The 21,669-nt window shown below is 40.4% G+C and overlaps 1 protein-coding gene across 7 annotated transcripts in view; it reads left to right on the forward strand.

Moving 5' to 3' along the window:
- Positions 1-21,208, forward strand: part of CNOT10 (CCR4-NOT transcription complex subunit 10) — a 75,796-nt gene extending 54,588 nt beyond the window's left edge. For 3 of the 7 annotated variants that reach the window (XM_032361196.1, XM_032361277.1, XM_032361526.1), the window contains 6 exons: positions 11,646-11,759; positions 14,618-14,748; positions 15,811-15,867; positions 16,069-16,196; positions 19,419-19,494; positions 20,756-21,208. In XM_032361196.1, coding sequence (XP_032217087.1) covers positions 11,646-11,759; positions 14,618-14,748; positions 15,811-15,867; positions 16,069-16,196; positions 19,419-19,494; positions 20,756-20,907 — 658 coding nt within the window. In that variant the 3' untranslated portion in view covers positions 20,908-21,208. Of the gene's footprint in view, positions 1-11,645; positions 11,760-14,617; positions 14,749-15,810; positions 15,868-16,068; positions 16,197-19,418; positions 19,495-20,755 lie in introns of those variants that run through there. The other 4 variants (XM_032361357.1, XM_032361601.1, XM_032361678.1 and 1 more) reach the window with 4 other exon arrangements.
- The last annotated feature ends 461 nt before the right edge of the window (positions 21,209-21,669 follow it).

Here is a 21,669-nt window from a genome sequence, read left to right on the forward strand (position 1 = left end):
AAAGAGAAGAGTATGCGCAGAGTGGCATACCCCCTCTCTGAATTTTGTTCCCTTCATGGCATAACTCTTTGCTTTCCATGTGCCCTAGTAGGAGGAATGATGATTTTTAGAGAAAATAAAATTACTTCCTCATTTTCCTGGAAAGGGGCAAAGGGTCTCCATAGGGAATTCCATCATCATAAAGTGAGGTAAGGATGGGTTTGCTGGTATATGGAGCAGATGGTAGAAAGGAAATGGAACAAGATGGAAGGAGCCTCAGGGTAGATTTATAAAAAGAGCTGCTATGCAAGACAGTAATAATGGTAATGTGGAGACAAATGGTGCAGAGAGGGAGTTCTAAAAGATTTGTGTTGTAATTTTCAAAGCTGTAAAAGCTCATAATACAGTTGGGCGTGTTAAAGGGCAGTTCTGTGGCAAGAGCCAGCTGTCTTCTTTAGAAGGAAGGAGACTGAGTACATTGGTTTTCTGTTAAGATCATGAAATTCTTAGAGATTTCATCTATTTCTGACCTGAATTCTTTATGTGATTGGAAATGTGTGTGACTAGTGTATAGTTTAGTTTTTATGGACTATTATATTTGACCCCTTGTGCCCTATGATACCCAAGACAGCAATGTAAAACCTCATTTCCTATTTCCAGCATAACTAATATGCAGTAAATTATCGTGAGTGTTCTATTGGCCACTTCTTATGGTATGGGTTCACAGCCTCTTGAGTACTTTAATTTTTTTTTCATTTGTATATAAATGAATATGGCTTCCAAAAAATATTTCTTTTTTTTTTTTTTTTTTTTTTTAAAGATTTTATTTATTCATTTGACACAGAGAGATCACAAGTAGGCAGAGAGGCAGGCAGAGAGAGAGAGAGGAGGAAGCAGGCTCCCCGCGGAGCAGAGAACCCGATGCGGGACTCGATCCCAGGACCCTGAGATCATGACCTGAGCCGAAGGCAGCGGCTTAACCCACTGAGCCACCCAGGCGCCCCCAAAAAATATTTCTAACCAAGTTTCAAGTATGTTTTTGAAGACAGATGACACCTGAAGCAATTGTGAGATTCTATATTAGAATTAAGATAGTTTTCAGAATAATATTCTCACAGTTAAAACAGAAATTTGCTCCACATTAGGAAGTGTCTCAGAAATCAACTAAGCATTTTAATTGTGAGGCTCAGATGAACAGATGAACACTGTTAGAGTATTGTTCAGTTCCTGAATCATTCAGAGCTCTGCAAAAGCATCATTTTCATTCAGTTAGGAAAGCACATGCACACACACATGTGTGCACACATTCTACAGCCTTAAATTAAGTAAATGCTGGGACTTAAATTTTCAAAATTAAAGGTGATTCTATTTTTAGGTATTTACCCAAGATAAATGAAAACTTGTGCATATAATAAAACATAGCAGCTTTATAGATAAAAACTAGAAATAGTCCACGTAACCATTAGGAAGAGAACAGATAACTAAATTATAACCACTGTATACACTGGAATACTATTCAGCTATAAAAAGCAACAAATTATTGATACACAACATCAATATGAATGAATCTCAAAACTACTGTATGATTCCATTTATGCCATTTTATGGCAGGCAAAGCTATACTAAACTGATTTATGTTGATTGAAATCAGAGCAGTGGTTGGGAGGAATTAACTTGAAGAATTTTTCTGCAGTGATATAAATGTTCTGTATCTTAATTGGGCTGGTGGTTACATGTATATATTCAAATTCATCAAACTGTACACTTAAAGTGATGCATTTTAGTATATATAAATTATATCATTAAAATTACAATGTATTGGGGGATCTGGGTGGCTCAGTCAGTAGAGCATGTGAGTTTTGATCTCAGGGTTGTGAGTTTGAGCCCCATGTTGGGTGTAGAGATCACTAAAAAAATTTTGGAAAAAAAAAAAAGATAAAATGTTAAGGTGTTTTGAAATCTTACAAAAATTAATATAATTCTAAGTATATTCTTTTGAGGGGTGCCTGGATCACTCAATCAGTTAAGCATCTGCCTTTGGCTTAGGTCATATCTCAGGGTTCTGGGATTGAGCCCTACATCAGGTTCTCTCTGCTCAGCAGGATTCCACTTCTCCCTCTGCTCTCTCACTCCCTCTCCCTCTTTCTCCCTCCATCTCAAATAAAAAAATAAAATAAAAATATATTCTTTTGGGAAATAAAATTTAACCACTAATGATTAATACATGGTCAGTTTCCTTTACATATCACTTATGAAGTAGGAGGACGTGGAAAATTTTATTTTCTTAACAACACAAAACCATTTTTTATTTAGCATGTATTCTGCAGACCCTAAGTTTACAGAATCCTCTACCAGAGCTACTTACCAGGTCACTGCTAAGCACATGAAAGGCGCACTATTTAAGTGTATGGTACAACAAGGGATTTCAAAACTTATTACCAAAAACAATGTGAAATGTATCAGTGATTTTTATATTGATGATATGTTGAAATGATAGACATAGTGGGTTATTTTAAGTACATTAAAACTATTTTATTTTATTTTTTTTATTTTATTTTATTTATTTGACAGAGAGAAATCACAAGTAGATGGAGAGGCAGGCAGAGAGAGAGGGAAGCAGGCTCCCCGCTGAGCAGAGAGCCCGATGCGGGACTCGATCCCAGGACCCTGAGATCATGACCTGAGCGGAAGGCAGCGGCTTAACCCACTGAGCCACCCAGGTGCCCCACATTAAAACTATTTTAAATACATTAAGCGTCTGCCTTCAGCTCAGGTCATGATCCCAGGGTCCTGGGTTTGAGCCCCACATCAGACTCCCCACTCAGCAGGAAGCCTGCTTCTCCCTCTCCCACTCTCCCTGCTTCTATTCCCTCTCTCACTGTTTCTCTCTCTGTCAAAGAAATAAAATCTTTGGGGAAAAAAAATGTAGACAGTAGGAGCATGGTTAAGCGCTTGCCTTCAGCTCAGGTCATGATCCCAGGGTGCTGGGAGTGAACCCTGTGTCAGGCTTTCCACTCCGTGGGGGATTCTGCTTCTTCACCCTCTGCCCCTCCCCTTGCTCACGTGCCTACACTCCTTCTATCATTCACTCACTCTCTCAAATAAATAAGTAAAATCTTTTTTAAAAAAGAGTGTAGACACTTGTGCAGGATTGATATTTTGACCATCTGCTTTAAGTATTAATGTTGCCACATGCATTTGAGAGATAATGATTTTCTTATACAATGACTATATTAAAAGGGTATACTTTTAAGATCTTATTTAACAAACATTTATTGACTTCTACTGATACCTTAAATTTTTAAAACACTTATTGAGATACAATTCACAGACCATGCAATCTCCCCATTTAAAATTTACAACCCACTGTTTTTTTTTAAAAGATTTTATTTATTTATTTGACAGAGAGAGATCACAAGGAGGCAGAGGCAGGCAGAGAGAGTGGGGGAGGCAGGCTCCCTGCTGAGCAGAGAGCCCAATGCGCCCTGATCCCAGGATCCTGAGATCATGACCTGAGCCAAAGGCAGAGGCCCAAACCACTGAGCCACTAGGCACTCCATCCACTGCTTTTTAAGTATAGTCACCGAATTGTGCAGCCATTAGCACAGTCAATTTTAGAACATTTTCATCACCTCAAAAGAAACTGTGCACCCTCTACGTGTCATCCCTTTGTACCAGTCTACTCCCAGCTCTATTTAAGTTATTTTCTAGAGGCACCTGGGTGGCACAGTTGGTTAAGCCACTGCCTTTGGCTCAGGTCATGATCCCGGAGTCCCAGGATCGAGTCCGGCATCGGGCTCCCAGCTCTGTGGGGAGTCTGCTTCTCCCTCTGACCTTCTCCCCTCTCATGTTCTCTCTCTCTCTCTTTCAAAGAAATAAATAAAATCTTTAAAAAAAAATAAAAATAATTTATTTTCTAGCTCTATAGATTTTTCTATTCTGGACTTTCATTTGAATGGAATCAGTGTTGTGGGCTTTAATGTCTGGCTTCTCTTTCACTTAGGATGTTTTCAAGGTTTACCCAAGTTGTAGCATATATCATATTCGTTTTTATAGCTGAATAGTATTTCATTGTATAAGTATACCACATTTTGTTTATCCTTTCATTCACTGAAAGACATTTGGATTGTTTGTCCTTTTTTAAAAAAATTTTCAGGACTTCTGGATGGCTCAGTCAGTTAATCATCTGCCTTGGGCTCAGGCCTTTATTCCAGAGACCTGGGATCAAGTCCCGTATCGAGCTCCTTGCTCAGTAGGGATCCACTCTGCCTGCTTGTCCTCTCTGTCCCTCTATCAAATAAATAAAATCTTTTTAAAAATATATATTTTTTAAAGATTTATTATTTATTTGACAGATCACAAGTAGGCAGAGAGGCAGGCAGAAGAAGAGGAAGGGAAGTAGGCTCCGTGCTGAGCAGAGAGCCCGATGCGGGGCTCGATCCCAGGACCCCAGGATCACGACCTGCGCTGAAGGCAGAGGCTTTAACCCACTGAGCCACCCAGGTGCCCCTAAAAATATATATTTTTAAGAATTTTTTAAAGTAGGGGCACCTGGGTGGCTCAGTGGGTTAAGCCACTGCCTTCGGCTCAGGTCATGATCTCGGGGTCTTGGGATCGAGTCCCGCATCGGGCTCTCTGCTCAGCAGGGAGCCTGCTTCCCTCTCTTCTCTGCCTGCCTCTCTGTCTACTTCTGATCTCTCTCTGTCAAATAAATAAAATCTTAAAAAAAAAAAAATTTTTTTTTAAGTAATATCTATACCCAATGTGGGGCTTGAACTTAAAATCCTGATATCAAAAGTCACTTGTTCTACTGACTAAGCCAGTCAGACACCCCTTGTCTTTACGCTATTATGAATAATGCTGCTGTATACATTTGTGTACAAATGTTTGTGCAGGCATGTGTTTTTCTGTTTCTCGGGTATATACCTAGAAGTAGAATTGCTGGATTGTAAAATAATTCTGTTCAATCACTTGAGGAATTGCCAGACTGTTTTCTAAATGGCTGTACAATTTTATAATCCCACCAGCAGTGTATGAGTATTTCAGTTCACATTCTCACTAATATTTGTTATTGCCCATCTTTTTGATTATACATTGTGGAAGGTGTGAAGTGGTATCTCATTTGCTTTGATTTACATTTCCCTGAAAATTAATGATGTTGGGCTTCTTTTCTGCTTATTGGGCATTTGTATATCTTCTTTGGAGAAATGTTTATTCAGATCTTCTGCCTGTTTTTTAATTGGGTTATATTACCCTTTTACTATTTAGTTTTTTTTTTTTAAGATTTTATTTATTTATTAGACAGAGATCACAAGTAGGCAGAGAGGCAGGCAGAGAGAGAGAGTGGAGGAAGCAGGCTCCCCGCCGAGCAGAGAGTCCGATGCGTGGCTTGATCCCAGGACCCTGAGATCATGACCTGAGCCGAAGGCAGAGGCTTTAACCCACTGAGCCACCCAGGCACCCCAAGTTTTTCATTTTAATTGAGGTTTAAAAAACAAAATTGAAGGAAAAGTTTTTCATTTTGATGTTCAACTTCCCTATTTCTTTTCCTTTTTGTTTTTAAGATTTATTTATTTTAGAGAATGTGAATGGGGGGGACAGAGGGAGAGAAATCCTCAAGCAGACTCCGCAGTGAGCATGCAGCCCAACATGGGTCCAATCCCAGCACCCTGTGAGATCATGACCGGAGCTGAAATCAAGAGCCAAATAACTCAGCCACCTAGGCACCCCTTATTTTTTTCTTTTATTGACCATGCTTTTTGTGTCCCATCTAAGAGTCCTTCACCAAATTCAAGGTCATAAGGGTTTAACCCCTATGTTTTCTTCTAAGAGTTTTATAGTTTTACCTGTTAGATGTAGGACTTTCATCTCTTTTTCAGTTAATTTTTATATACGATATAAAGTAAGAGCTCAACCTAATTCTTTCATATGCTGGTACCTTATTAACAGGAAAGAAGTAAGTTCATAGGCTTAGTCATATAGTAACATTTTGTTGTTGCACAGTGGTTTAATAACTGGCTTAGGTATGTACTGATTTTTACATGTTGCATATTGTAGGACATCTTCGTTATTCATTCTAAGATTGTGGTGTTAGCTGAACTTTTAATTTGTGAAATTAAAATGGAGCTGCTCTAGAACTTGCAAAAAAGTGTAACGGAATTGGAAAAGGGTAGGAAGTAATTTGGGGGCCCACATAGCAAATGTCTGCATGGGAAATTAAAATCACAGCATATAGAATAAAAGTTAAATTTCAGTTTGTCTTTTTTTTTTTTTTTTTTAATAAGAGGCTCAAGAATGGATAAAAGGAAGTGTTTGGATCAAATTTAATTAAACCCATTTATTTTAAGTATAAATTATAAAACTTTAATTAATTCATTTAGAATTTGATATAACACTTAGTGAATGATTTCCCATTCAGTTAAAGGGGACCTCCCATGACCCAGTGTTTTTGTGAGAAGATAAATCAAACAAATTGTTGATGACGTAAGTATTATAGTCAGTTCTGGTGTACCTAAGGAATCCAGTTTCTTTTGGTTTTAGCTTAGCGGTTATATTGTAGCTCGTAAGACATACCTAAAACAGAATTATGGCTAACAATCTTTTGACTCTCCTGTTGCTCTTACAGAGAGTGTGTGGTCCTGCAAAAATGTATCCACCTATAATCAATTCTACCAGAGAAGGAACCTGCACATGTGACATTTCCTTCACTCGTCAGTAGTGTTCATATTGGCAGGGTTCAAGTAATTCTTCCGTGGTATACCATTGCTGTGGAAGCCCATATGGCCACTGCTGACATTGGACAAATCCTTTAACCCCTATAGGTCTTAATTTTCTGTCAAATAATTGAATTGGGTCGGATGATATTTAGGTCCCTTCTGTATATAAAATGCTGTGTCTGTGACTTCCTGAATCTTATTTGCTGCCTAGGCTAGGACTGGTTACATTGAGTTGCTAGATTTGGTTGAAAAAACTTTTTTCAGCTTCTTTCTGTTGGGCTTCTATTTGTTTTGGATTTGGGGTGTGTTTGTGAGTATGCTGCTTTTTGTACAGAACTGTCACTAGAAAAGCAAAATGTTTACAAAGCATGTACAGTAAAATATGTTTGAATTTTCTTAAGATTTGAATGTTGAGGGGCTCCTGGGTGGCTCAGTTGTTTGGCTTCTGCCTTGGATTCAAGTCATGGTCCCTGGGTCCTGGGATCAAGCCCCGCATCAGGCTCCCTGCTCAGCAAGGGAGCTTGCTTCTCCCTCTCCCCCGCATGTATTCCTTTTGACAGAGGTCAAATAAATAAATAAAATCTTTTAAAAAAAAAGATTGAAAATTGGTAAGTTTAACACTTCGAAATTACTGTATATAATGGAAATCACTTGAAAGACTTTTTTTTAAAGTAGGCTCCATGCCCGCTATAGGGCTCAAACTCACAACCCTGAGATCAAGAATCAAGAGCTCTACCAACTGAGCCAGCCAGGTGCCTGAATTTTCTTTTCTTTTTTTTTTTAATAGTATAATCTAGTACCATATTCAGCTTGGAAGAAATAATTATTATTTTTAAGATTTTATTTATTCATTTGAGAGAGAGAGGAAAAAAAAGCAGGCTCCCTGCCTAGCCTCCCATTGTGGGGCTCAGTTCCAAGACCTTGGGACGATGACCTGAACTGAAGGCAGATGCCCAACCAACTGAGCCACCCAAGCACCTCCCCTGGTAGAAATTCTTATTGGAATTTTTGGTCCAGTTTTTCAAACATATTTGCTGTAAGATTGCTTTATAAGTTTATTTTCCTTTTACACATTTTGACTGACTAGATTTACCCCCATTTTAGCCTCTTTTAAAAAGGGTTAAACTATTTCAGACATTTGGTTTATAGTCATTTAACTCACAGAATATGTGGCTTGGCAGATATTAATGCCCAGTCTTATTTGCCTTGCTGTAACTTGATGCTTTAAGGAAAGTCCCTACCCTCATTTCTTTCTTCTTTTTATTCTTTCCTTTCCGAGGGTTTGCATTCTGTGGACCTAGAGCAAGCTCCTCCCACATGTAGAGAAGAGAGTGTGGGGTTGTGTCAGATCCTCCATGGCGTGGGGCGGGTAGGGGGGTGGGAAGCTAGTGTGTCTCTTCCCTTGAGGTATAGTTCTTCCAGTCTGATGAACTGTCAAATCCACTGTGTGGTTGGTAAAGCAGATTGGACAGTGACTCGAGGAAATAGTGGGGTGGGGGTTGGGGGTTCAGTATTTAAGTAACAACTCTCTAAAGTAAAGTGATTTCTCCAGGGGCTTAGTAGATTAGAGCTGTATGTGTTTCTAGTGTTACCACTCTGTAGGAATTGTGCAGAATGGAGTGTTGCTTCCTAGAGGAAAAGGAGGATGAGTGGGGATGATGAGCCATTGGGGTAGATTGTGAGGCATTAAGGGAAGAGGGGCCATAAATGTTAGTTTTAGTTTTGTTCAATGAAACTTGCTTAATCCTGACAGTTCTTAATCCAAATGCCAGCCACAGAGTTCTGCGTTGACAGATTTAAGTATTTTTTGAAAAGAAAGATTATTATTAGAATCTTCTACCCTGTTTTGATTTGATAGGATATCTTCTGGGGAAAGAGGTACAAGTTGAGGAAACCATATTTTTACTTGGTATATAACTGCACTTTGGACTTCCTGGGCAGCAGAAACTGCCATCTTACATGACTGATTTCTAGACCCAAAGTGGGCTTGACAGTGGGCTGGAGCAGTAATAGCCCCCTACTGTCGGGAGAGGCCAGGGCAGGCTTTTCCCAGCAAGCCTGCCTGAGGTGTGGCTATCCTAGATGCTAGGCCCTAGAGCATGCAGGATGACTCTCGTGTCTACGGGAGCTGGGAAGGAGGTGGCTTCGTCAGCAAGGCAGCCAGCCAACAAGACAAGTAGAGGTCTGGATGCCTGGAGCAGTAAGTCAAAAAATGTTGAAATCTGTGGTCTTCAGTGATTACCTATTAAACACCTACTGTACCTATTAAACACCTACTGTGCGGATGATGAGGAATTGCTCTAGTGTTAGTGCAGGAAACAAAAGATGGTGGGCTTCTGCTTTTAAGGAGCTTATGTTTTGCCCTAACCTTTGACCATGTCCCATTTGAAGATGGATATTATACTTTATGATTTTCATTCATATAGATCCTGAGCTGATGGTTTTCTTAGGCCTTTGGAGACCTAGACCTTAAAAGTCCTTTTCTTCATAAGCAATACTATGTCTGGCTGATGAGTGAGTGTTTATTGCCATTTTAAAGTAGTACAAATAAGCCAAAAGAGGTAATTAAGTCACCCTAATCTCACAACACAGAGCTAAGCACTGAGGAGCTTCTGCACAGAGGAGATAACTAGCCAGTGCCTCCCTTCTTTGGGCCCTTGCTTGTTCCATCAGAGAGAAGATGCCCCCCACCCCCCTGCCGCCCCGCCAGGGGCTGTGGCCACAGGACAACCTGGCTCATAAAGACGGCTATTGGAAATACAGGGATATTGACCATAAGCTTGTAAAAAAAATCCCTTTAAGGAGGACGTTACTTGTGTGTACTTACTCTGTTCTGCGAACAGGGTTTAGATTTTAAATTACGTGATCAGTAAGAAAATTTAAACTTTGGAGGGATGCTTGGGTGGCTCAGTGGGTTGGGCGATTGCCTTGGGCTTGAGTCATGATCTCAGGGTCCTAGGATCAAGCCCCACATCAGGCTCCCTGCTCAGTGGGGAGTCTGCTTGTCCCTCTCCCTCTGCCCCTCCCCCTGCTTGTGTTCTTTTGCTTGCTGTGCTTAGCTCTCAAATAAAATCTTCTTTAAAAATTTAAACTTTGGGGTGCCTGGGTGGCTCAGTGGGTTAAGCCTCTGCCTTCAGGTCATGATCTCAGGGTCCTGGGATTGAGTCCCGCATCAGGCCCTCTGCTCAGCGGGGAGCCTGCTTCCCTCTCTCTCTCTGCCTGCCTCTGCCTACTTGTGATCTCTCTCTGTAAAAATAAATAAATAAAATAAATAAAATTTAAACTTTGAGGTGCGCCTGGGTGGCTCAGTGGGTTAAGCCTCTACCTTCGGTTCAGGTCATGATCTCAGGGTCCTGGGATCAAGCCCCACATCAGGCTCTCTGCTCAGCAGGGAGCCTGCCTCCTCCTCTCTCTCTGCCTGCCTCTCTGCCTACTTGTGATCTCTGTCTGTCAAATAAATAAATAAGTAAAATCTTAAAAAAAAAAAATTCTTTTTAACTTTGAATTACATTCTGTTTTCTTTCCTTTTAAAGAGACAAGCTTAAATACCTACATTTGTACGCATAGTTATGTATGCATTGGGAAAATCATAATGTAATCTTTTCTTTCTACTTCATTTTCAGGTAGTCTTATGAACCAATAGTAAAGCAATATGATAGGATGGGAAGGGCAGTGAATTAGGAGTCCATGGTGTTGAATGTTAGTCCTAACTCTAATCACACACTCTAAGCTAGAGAATATATTTAATGACTTTGGATTTCAAGCTCTATCTTCTTAAAACAAGGGGCCACATTAGGCTCTCTTTTAGCCCCTACCATTGTAGCCTACGGCCATAAATCTCAATCCCTGGGTCCAGTCTCCTTTTCTGTGTTGTGAGGAGCTGAAGGGACTATTTTGCCTTTAGTGGGGTAATTTTCCAAGGTTCCAACAACCAGGACTCCTCCAGAGAAGAGGAAACAGCAGGCTATTTCTGGTTTTGCCCAGCTGCACTTTTAGAAAGGCCATTTCTAGTCAGGGGTTTCAGATTTTTAGAAAACTGCAGGGCCGTGGGGGTTGCATTCTTCCTTAGACTGAAATTACAACCCAAATGCACTTAATGATACACATATGTACTGTAATTTGTAAACATAACTCAAAACCCTATATCTAAGTTGGGTCATTTGCAGTTGGCTGTTCAGACCTCATTTCTATTTGACAGCGGTTTATTTTAAGATTGCTTTTTGGAGCAGTTGTTTAGCATTCAAGTGATCTATTAGTGTCTTTAGCTAGACCTGTTTTAAATGAGCTGCCTGTTAAGTAGAAAACCAAACAGAAATTTAGCTTCCCAACGCAACTTAGCAAAGTCAAAGTAACTTAAATGTTCTTATCTTCACGTGTATTTATTCAGCCTAATTTCTTTCTTGAATATTCATTTAGGGTAATAGTACGTGTATGAATGAAATTCTTTTAGTTACTCTTGATACTGTTGCTTAGCAAGAACTATAAACTTCTTAATAGATTCAGAGAATAACACTTTACAGTAAGCTAAATGGATTTTTTAGTGTGTTAATTGTGTTTCTTAGTGAAACGAGTTTGAAGGAATAGTATCTGCTTCTGGAGCTTTATTTCTGTATATTAAATGTTCTATGGGAAATAAATTCTCACTAGGCCATTAACTACATTATTTTTTTACAGGCTAAATATTTTAACTCCTTTCGGTTATTTTGTTGAAGATGGGGGTCAGTTGGATGGAAGCTAAAGATGGTTTGGGTAGATAGCTACACTCTGCCTCAGATGGTAGTTTTATACATCATCCTAATTCTTACCATTACTATTTTTGCTTCCTCTCTTCTTTCCTAGTGTCCAGATTGTCACAGCTATAACTAGGGCGTTCTTCCCTATTTAATTAACAAATGCGGCCATTGTCAATTTTGTAACTCAGGTTTTCAGCCCTTCTCTTTTGTGTTTCAGATGCTCCATACTTGCCTGTAGTGCTTACGTGGCTCTGGCTCTGGGTGATAACCTTATGGCTTTGAATCACGCAGATAAACTTCTTCAGCAGCCCAAGCTGTCAGGATCACTTAAGTAAGTGTGACTTCCCCTGCTCTGTCCCAGGGTCATTTTGTTTGGAGGTTTTCAGTTAGTTTGTGGTACATATTGCGGCTCTTTACTCCCCCAGTGGGATATATTATCTAGACAAAGCCAACTGACTGAAACATTAATTTGGTAGTTCTTTTCCCTTAACTGTATCTCAAGGATTAAGGGAAGTAGCATTTGCTGCACTGAGTATTAATAGGCAGGAACTTTGCACTCTCTCGTGGCAGCTACAAGCCCTGACTGGAGTATATTTTCACAAAGGGTTCCCCAAAATAAGAGGAGTCCTCAGGAGGAAGACCAACAAAAAAAAGGAGCTTAGTCAGCATCATAAATCTCCAAGGAATGCAATTTAAATAGACATAAGAATTCTGACTACATGAGTTTTATTCAAACTCTTCAAATGCCTCTTTAGTATTAGTGTCATTGTCATTCTAAAATTAGCTAAATAGCGCCTCTTTCCTTCCATGGATATTGAGTGAGATGCAACATTTTTTGAATCTTTGTATGATGCCATGCTAAAAATTTTATTCAAAGCCACAAATACTCTGCTTATTGTTAGGACAGTTGTTTTTTCATTCATCCTGTGGGTATATACCTATAATCTCCAAAATACAATTACTTTTGTCTTTTTGTGGTCTTTGTTTATAATGTACACTGCTTGCAATTGGGAAATCATACTCTGAGGAATAATTTTGTTGACGTTTATTTTTGTCTTTAAGAAAACTTCTACTTTATACAAGCATCTAAAATTAACATTGATTAAGGTTGTTTCAGGCCAGTGTTTCCCAAACATACGTTGTGTCTCCAAAAAAAAAGAATTAAGAGAATATCCAGTAACTTAAGAGACTTTGCCACAATCAACTATAAGAAAGCCCCTGCCTTTTTTGAGAAAGCCTTGTCTAACATTCAGGCCTGGAGGGATCCCGAGTTCTAGTTCAAGGCCATGGTGTTGCCTCTGAGGGCACCACTGCCCAACTCAGTGAAGTAGCAGCCCAGAGCCGGTGCCGCTGCCCTCGCTGTTGCCACCGCCAGACTCGGCGCTCAGGCTGTCGTGCGTGCAGCCGTTACGAGAGCAGTGTTCGGTTTGCTTTTCTTTTTTACAAAAATGAAACAACAAATCTTCCCTGCTTTTTCAAATCCTTTGGTCGACATTGTGGTCACTGTTCTCAAATCCCAAGTAGATTCTTGGCATTTGGTGGAAGGTTTTAACTTTATCAACCTTTGAGGGATTGGCCAAGCTGTGTCTGGCGATTTCTTTTTTTAATTCTTGAGTTCTTTTTCTTTCCCAAGTATTGGTTTCTTAATTAATAACAAGGCCACTGTCTTCCCAGTAAAGACAAGCAGGTGATTTTGCATTTGGCAGCTCACATACGACAGCAGCTTTACCCCACAGCTTTTTGCTTTCTGTACACCTGGTCAAAGATTTCTTGTCTTTGGGTGTTATGAAGCATTTCATTTGGCTAAAAAAGGAAAATGTTTTTTAAGTGAATTCACAGAAGACTATTTGAAGTAGTTCTTTGAATTTATATGTTTGTGTTTTGTAGTGATAGATACTACTATCTAGATACTACTAGATAGTATCTACTAGATACTAATAGATACTACTTTAATTAAATTTTTAAATTATATTTCAAAATAAAATTGAAGTTACTGATTTCTTTAAAAGTTGTCATTTCTGTTAGGGTATTTGGTAGAGAAGCAAAATGAAAGGTCATTGCAGCCCCTGGCAATTAGAAGAAATTGCTTAATAAAGAGTTAAAGAACTCTTGAGTAGTTAATATGTGTAAATATCTAAAAAGGTTATATTGAAAAAAGCCTAAAATTTGAGGACTCGAGATAATGGGGACAGATTCATTTGTGGGCAGACTAGGTAGAGTAGGTGAGATGTAGCCGGCCATTTAAAAGGAGGAGTAGAGAGGTAGCTGACTGGCTCTGTTGGTAAAGCATGCAATTGTTGATATCAGTTTTGTGATTTCAAGCCACATGTTGGGTGTAGAGATTACTTGAAAATGAAATCTTAAAAATTAAAGGAGGAGTTGACATTAACTTGTGGAGATGAGGCCAGGCTTGCCCAAGAAAGCCAGGCCCTGGGGGAACAGCAGGTGTGCTCTGTCCAAGATACTGGCTGGTAGGAGCAGAGCAATTTTTGAGGGGGTGGGAATATTGACTGGACATAGAAAAGTGGCACCAAATTTGGAGAACTCTAAGTTGAAGAAAGTTCTGTTTTCAGGTAGGAAAAAGTCATTAAGATTTTTCCACAAGGGTATAATATATCTAATCCAGTTTTAGTTTTGAAAAATCAATCAGGTGACCATAGAGAAAAATGACCTGTATTTAAAAGACTGGAAGAAGCAGGCTCTTATAAGCCAGGAGGATACGTATGTGTCCTAGATGATTTGAAAAGCAGGACACTTTGGGATAGAAAGTAAAGTTGATCTAACCCAAATCTCTCGGTCTCATTTGGCACTCTGATGTCTTTTGACTATTCCAGCAGCAGAGCCTGGAGGATTCATCCCTTGACCTGTCTCTTATTTTAGAACATCATTCCCTTCTTATGTTAATGTTATTTTCTGCGTAAATAGAATAGTAAATTTGCCAGTTCTGAACTTTTTTCTTAATTGATAATGTGTCATTTGTTCCAGCTTAGCTGATATAAAAATTATTTAAGATACTTTTATATAAAGAGATAAGATTTAAGTGGCCTTTAATTGATCCATTTGTAAACTTCTATTTCAGTTCAAAAATTTGAAATATGTGAAGCATGTATACACCAAATCTTGTTACACATTGGGTGTTTTGTGATGATGACCTACTTCTCAGTTTGGAATCTGTTCTTTTCATCTTAGGTTTTTGGGCCATTTATATGCTGCAGAAGCCCTCATCTCTCTGGACAGAATATCTGATGCCATTACTCACTTGAACCCAGAGAATGTCACTGATGTTTCCTTAGGGATTTCTTCAAATGAGCAGGACCAAGGTTAGTGAGGACACACTTGATCAGAACTGGTCATCATTTCCACTGCCTTCTCGGATATGTGGAAATTTAAAGGGAAAGAAGTTTTAGGTTGGCTCTCTACATATTTGGCTGTACATATTTTGGCTGAATAGACCTAAGAGTTGATTATCACATGGTCTAAATGCTCACATTAGAGGGTCGCCTAGCTGGCTCAGTCAGAAGGGCAACTCTGATCTCAGGGTATGAGTTCAAACACCATGTTGCGTCTAGAGATTACTTACCACCAAAAAAAAAAAAAAAAAAAGACTTTTTTTTTTTTTTAAGATTTTTATTTATTTATTTGACAGAGAAATCACAAGTAGGTACATGTAGGCAGAGAGGCAGGCAGAGAGAGAGGGAGAAGCAGGCTCCCTGCTGAGCAGAGAGCCCAACATGGGGCTCGATCCCAAGACCCTGGGATCATGACCTGAACCAAAGGCAGAAGCTTAACCCACTGAGCCACCCAGGCGCCCCCCCCCCCCCACCTTTTAAAGATTTTTATTTATTCAGAGAGAGACAGCAAGAGAGAGTGAGAGCACAAGCCAGATTGAGGGGCAGAGGGAGAAGCAGCCTCTCCATTGAGCAGGGAGGCTGATGCGGGGCCCAATCCCAGGACTCTGGGATCATGACCTGTGCTGAAGGCAGACATCCAACTGACTGAGCCACCCAGCTGCCCCAAGAAAGACTATTTTAAAGAAATAAATAAATTCTCACTTTTGAAAGGCTGGTAGTAGAAAAATTTGTTTTGATTCTCATACTGTATTTTTCTCCTTAAAGGGATTCTGCAGTCCAGGGAAAAGTAGAAATAAGCACTCAAAAGTCAGTTGTAAATCATGCCTAAGTTTTTTAAGAAAGTGAGACTGGTATTTACTTTATTCAAGATTATTACGCAGGAATGGGGTGGTGGTGGGTATCTTCTAATATAACCTCCACAATATGAAAAGTAAACACTATAATGTGACAGATTGCTTTGATACCAGATTTTTCATTTCATAAACAAAATTAGGTTTCTAGAAAATATACTCTGTTGTCCTTCCCCCTCAGGTTTATTTTCATGTTTTGTAGGATCAGACAAAGGTGAAAATGAAGCAATGGAATCCAGTGAGTAAGAAGTTCTGTAAATACTTAAAGTAGCCTGGCTTGCATCCCAAAGATGTAGACTCAAGCCTTCTGTGCCCTTCATTTGTCAGCCTAAGAAGCAGCGCTGTGCTTTAGTCTGAGCAGTTGCTGGGGTGGTAGTTTGGGTTGCCCCCTTGCTCTTGACCCAGCCTCTTCACCAGGGTCCACACTCTTTTTCCCCAGCTGGGAAGCGGGCCCCTCAGTGCTACCCCAGTTCGGTCACCTCTGCCAGGACGGTGATGCTGTTTAATCTTGGCAGCGCCTACTGCTTGAGGAGCGAATACGACAAAGCCCGGAAGTGTCTCCACCAGGTGAGGCTGGAGGTGGTGGGGCCACGCCCTCTTGTAAAGCAAGGGTTTGGAGTTTCTGGGGTTTGTTATTTTGTTTGGGGCTCTGGTCAATTTGTTAAAAATCGGAGTATTACTTTCCCAAGCTTAAAAATATTCTTATAAGGTAAACAACTGATCAGCTATTACAAGTGAACCTAGGCACTTAATGGAGGGTTTTTCCCAATGGTTTTAATAAATAAAATTTCAGAAGATTGGAGGGGTGCCTGGGTGGCTCAGTGGGTTAAGTCTCTGCCTTCGGCTCAGGTCATGGTCTCAGGATCCTGGGATTGAGCCCTACGTTGGGCTCTCTGCTCAACAGGAAGCCTGCTTCCCCCTCTCTCTTCCTGCCTCTCTGCCTACTTGTGATCTCTCTCTCTCTGTCAAATAAATAAATACAATCTTCAAAAAAAAAAAAAAAAGATTGGAAACTATCTAAATGAGGGATCACTTAAATAATAGTGCATCCATACAGCTGAACACGCTGCAGCTATGAACTCTGTGTACTAAAATGATATCTAAGACCTACTAAGTGAAAGACCAAGATTTAAAACAGTTGCTTTATAATTGTGTATGTGCATATGAGAGCTCTGGAAGGACATATGAGAAACCAGCAATATTGGTTATGGGGTAGCAGGGTAAGTACTGTGTTGCTGGAGCACTAGAACAGGAGACCTAAGAAGACAGCTGGTGCCAAAGAAATTCCACATACACTAAGTGAACTGACTGGCTAAATATGACTAAAATATGCCTCTGAATTCTACCACTGAAATGATGCTTCATCAGTAGGTCTCAGGGAAGATTCTGATTGAGCGTCTTTAGGTTTCTTGGCCATCCCTGGACCAGTCATGGACATGGACCCTTACCTGCAGTAGGGGACCTGGTGGCCAGGTTTCATCAGTAGCAATTTCAGAGGCTGTATCACAGACTCGGAAAGAGATATTAATTCAGCAAGCATATGAGCACTTCTTGGTAAGCCATGGGAATGAGACAGTAAAAATAGGTAGGTATGATGCAAACCTGCCTATAAAGGGAATTGCAAGGTCGGAGATTATGCAGAACTTTAAGACTTTAATATGGAAGTTGTAATATGTGCCAAATTGTATAATCGCCAGCAGCTCAATTGTATAATGACCAGCAGCACAGGAGAGAGTCAACATCCCGATATGCTTTTCAGAGTAGCAGAAATTGAAATTAAAGCTATTCTCAAGAGATTTGTTGGCTTCTGGAAATGTTATTCCTCCGAAGACCATCTTGTCATGTAGAGCCGTGAAAAATCTTACCATGTGGAAAATAACCACTGGTGATACTTAGTTAACTTAGTGGCATCTGTTTGGCACTTCTGATCCAAAATCAGAAATGTAAGTGGTCGACTATCCGGGGAAACATATTTGCTATTATCTCACAAGTTGAGTCATACACTTGATTGGAAAGGAGTTGACTACAGCCAGCAGGACTTCCGATCTAATGTTGCAGTATGCATGATCTAGCTCAGGTTCTCGTACAGCAGGTGGCCATGGAGGCTGCCACTCTGGGAGAGACAGATGGGTTCAGGCCTGGCTCAGGGTCTGCAGGGGGTTTTGTTTTGATCCCTTGGTTTTTAGGTTAATCCAGTGGCTGGATCTTTGTTAATTGGGAGGCCCACCCTGCCTGGGAGGACAAGACAGTGATGTGAAGAGTTGGAAAGGGCTCCATGGAGATATTTCTGAGGTTGCCTGCCCGCCACTAGCCATTCTGAACAGCTAGTCTCATAAAGTTGCTGTTGTGAATTCCTGTGTTTTAGAGAAAGCTGCAGACTGTGGTCAGCACAAAGAACAATAAGTGACCTGTGTTAACGAGCCACTTGGAGGCAAAATGGAGATTTTAATACCCAAAAATGTTGTAGATTATCTTGCCTGTATGAAGCTTGGCCTAGAAGTGTAAAAATCTCATTTTCTGAACTGAGTTCAGAAACTGTGATGTGGTGAGAGGAATAAAAGCCTCCTTCCTTCGTTCATGAAGAACTTAGGGTGTGCCATGGACGAGAGAGTCCCTGCTCATTCGAGATCTCTTCTGAGGCTGCCAGGAACTGACCTTGTGCAAGCTTCTGGTCCCCCAGACATCTCCCATCTTCACAGCTCAGCCTACTAGGCCTTTCTCCCCACTTTCTTCTTACCCAGTATCCACCCTGCAAGGACTGAGGCAGGTCCCCCATGCCCTGAAGCTCTCCATTCAAAAGAAACATTTTTCTCTCTTCATATTCACAGTGTATTCACTCTGTTCTCTCCCGAGCATTTGGGTAAATTTGTTTGGATTATTATTAGTTGTGTGCATGCCTGTTTATTATCAAAATGAGACCCTGTCTTACCCACACTTCTCTGGTCAGTAAATGTTTATACAAGTATACTTTCTGATAAGATGAAGGGAAGAAGCAGAGCATCCTGGAAACCAGACCACCTGAAACTGGATGGAGGAATACAAGTCGATAGTACGGTGTGAGGAAAAGACTGCCGCCCAAAGAAGCCCAGACTGAGGGAAAAAGATTGACCAGAGCAGGCCAGGCTTCCTTTCTCAGGGCTAGGTCAGAGAGAGACTGCTAACTGGAGAAGTGACTCTCAGATCCAGGAAAGAATAGCATGCTGCTTAAACAGTTAAATTATTTTATTTGACAAAATTGTACTGGTTCAGTCCTTAAAAATGGGGACATTGAACATGCTCAGTGGTTATTTTTTTCTCTATTACCAATTTCTTAAATTTGAATTCTTATTGCTGACATTGAGAACTTGGGACCTACAATACTGAGTTGTTACTTAGGCAAACAAATGGACATGCAGATTGGAATGTAAATGCAACCATGTCTGTGGTGAATAGCCACCAACAGACCTGGACCAATGACTAGAGTGCACAATCAGGAGTATCTGGTCACCCATCTCAAAGCCAGATAGAGCCAAGACATGGAAGAAGAATCCCAAGTAGGTGAAAAGCTTTCCTCTATAAAAATTCATTTTGGTAAGGGAAAATAGTGAATCCTTTAATGAAAAATTATATGTCTGGTTTAGTCTGTGGGGATGAGATCATAGGTAGCTGAGGGACATATGAATGGAATGAGAGTAGTTGCTAGCACGTCACGTGGGAATGAGCAGGCTTCCTCCCCACCCCCAGCATTACTTGGAGTTTGTGTCCTAAGCTGTTGGTTTTTCATGGGTATCTTTTTTGTTTTGAGCAAAGGCGGCTTCGATGATACATCCTAAAGAGGTGCCCCCTGAAGCCATCTTACTGGCAGTCTACCTTGAACTGCAAAATGGTAAGTAATTCTTCTCTCTAGTTAGGACTGTATCCCTTCAGAGATGGCTGGCTCAGTTGGAGGAGCGTGCAATCTTGATCTTGCGGTTGTGAGTTTGAGGCCCACGTTGAGTATAGAGTTTACTTAAATAGAAGTTTAATTTTTAAAAAAGGACCGTATCCCTCAAAGAGCCCAGGGTTTTGGGTGTCTGATTTATCTCTTCAAATTTGATATCACCCATCAAGTTCTTCTGGAAAAAAAACATAGCTAGGGAGTTTTTGGTGTCTTAAAAATTCCTGCTTTTTATGATTTAACCATATTTCCTTTTATCTGTGAAAATGCAGGAAAGCATAACTTCTGACAATTATAAGTAATCTCTACTAATTAACCTTTCTCTTAGGCAGCCAAATTACTTGCATTGAGAACATGAGTCAGAATGCCAGTTGCTAAGAGTTATACACTCTAATATTTTGAACATACATGTCATTAATGAATTTTACAGTAAACCAGTTCTTGCTGACAGTTATCCAAACCTAAACCCAGGTCATACCTCTCAGGCACATATAACTTTTAAGGACGGGGCTTCTGAGAAAAGACTGTGAGCCCTGTGTAACAGACAGCATGAAGTAGAGAAGAGATATGAATGGAAGAAATTAAACAGAAACAGTAAGAGTTCTAAGTCATGCCTCCTTTTGACCATGGGAATCCTTACATGGTTCCCTCTTTTGAGAGCTTGTTTATAGCATTAAGTGCTTGGCACCCACCTGGCCTTGGCCTCCTGAAAAAAGTGTGATTGGGGTTAGTGCATTGGTCCTAGTGGCCTTCTTCTATGCAAGCTGGGTTATACCTTAGAAAAACCTTAGGGCTTTTAATAATCCCTTTGCCCACAGGTGCCTGGGTGGCTCAGTGGGTTAAGCCACTGCCTTCGGCTCAGGTCATGATCTCAGGGTCCTGGGATGGAGTCCCGCATCGGGCTCTCTGCTCAGCAGGGAGTTTGCTTCTCTCTCTCTGCCTGCCTGTCTACTTGTGATCTCTCTCTGTCAAATAAATAAATAAAATCTTAAAAAAAAAAAAAAAAATCCCTTTGCCCAGGTCACACCCACAGTCTCTTAAATCAGAATTTCTGGGGATGGGATGGAGACATGGGGGGCCCCATTGTACAGCAAATGTTGCAGACCACTGCTCTCCCAGACCATCTTTTACTTCCTTTGCATGATGTTAATGGCATGCTTTTTACATGGTGGTATTTTATGCTTTTTTTTAATGGTAAGTGTTTTTGTAGGTAATACCCAGCTGGCCTTACAGATCATCAAAAGGAATCAGCTGCTCCCTGCAGTGAAAACACTGTCTGAGATGAGAAAGAAGCCAGTGTTCCAGCCTGTCCACCCGATCCAGCCCATCCAAATGCCAGCTTTCACTGCACAGAGAAAGTGACATTTTTGCTCTTGGAAAACTGTTACTTGAGACCCAGGGGAGTATTTATGGGCCTTTTTAGTTGTATCACAGCAAAATGAATAAAAGCAAATGGTGAAAGGTGCTAGTTTTGGACACAATTTTGAAATGATTCTAATCCCTGGCTTTTGGGGGTTTTTTGTTTTGTTTTGTTTTTGCCAGAAGCTTACTTAAAATTAAGGATTCACAAACTCATTTTCATCTGTTTTTCTTTAATCTTACATTTTGCGCCATTATGTGATGTATCCATGTCATAGGCAATTAAAACATGGTCTTATCAAAACAGTCTTGTATAATAAATACATTTTGTCTTTCTCACACTGTTGGACAATTTTAGATCTGAGGTTAAAGTTTTAAAACCTGAGACACCTGTCAGCAGTAAATGAGTAGCCAATCCAGAAGCTGATTTGAGGGCAGAGAGGAGGGGAAGTTGATGTGTTTTCTGCCTAGTTAAGACTAAAAGGACCAGAAAATGTATAATAGAACCCATAGGGCCAGTAACATTGGCTTAAGAAGAGATGACTGGTCCGATAGGAATCACTTGCTTCAAGATTATAAACCAGGTTCAGGCACTGATCATGCTTCTCCTGTACCGCTAGGGAGAGGCAATAGTTCTAGATTCTGTTAGCAAGAAGCTCAAGGTTCATTGCTAACGCCTTTGCAGGTATAAACAAAAATTTTTAAATTGCTTCTTTCCTGGGTGGTTGGCTGACTCAGTGAGTAGAACACATGACTCTTGACCTC

Source organism: Mustela erminea, chromosome 1 (assembly GCF_009829155.1).
Source record: "Mustela erminea isolate mMusErm1 chromosome 1, mMusErm1.Pri, whole genome shotgun sequence".
In the NCBI taxonomy this organism is placed as follows: domain Eukaryota; kingdom Metazoa; phylum Chordata; class Mammalia; order Carnivora; family Mustelidae; genus Mustela; species Mustela erminea.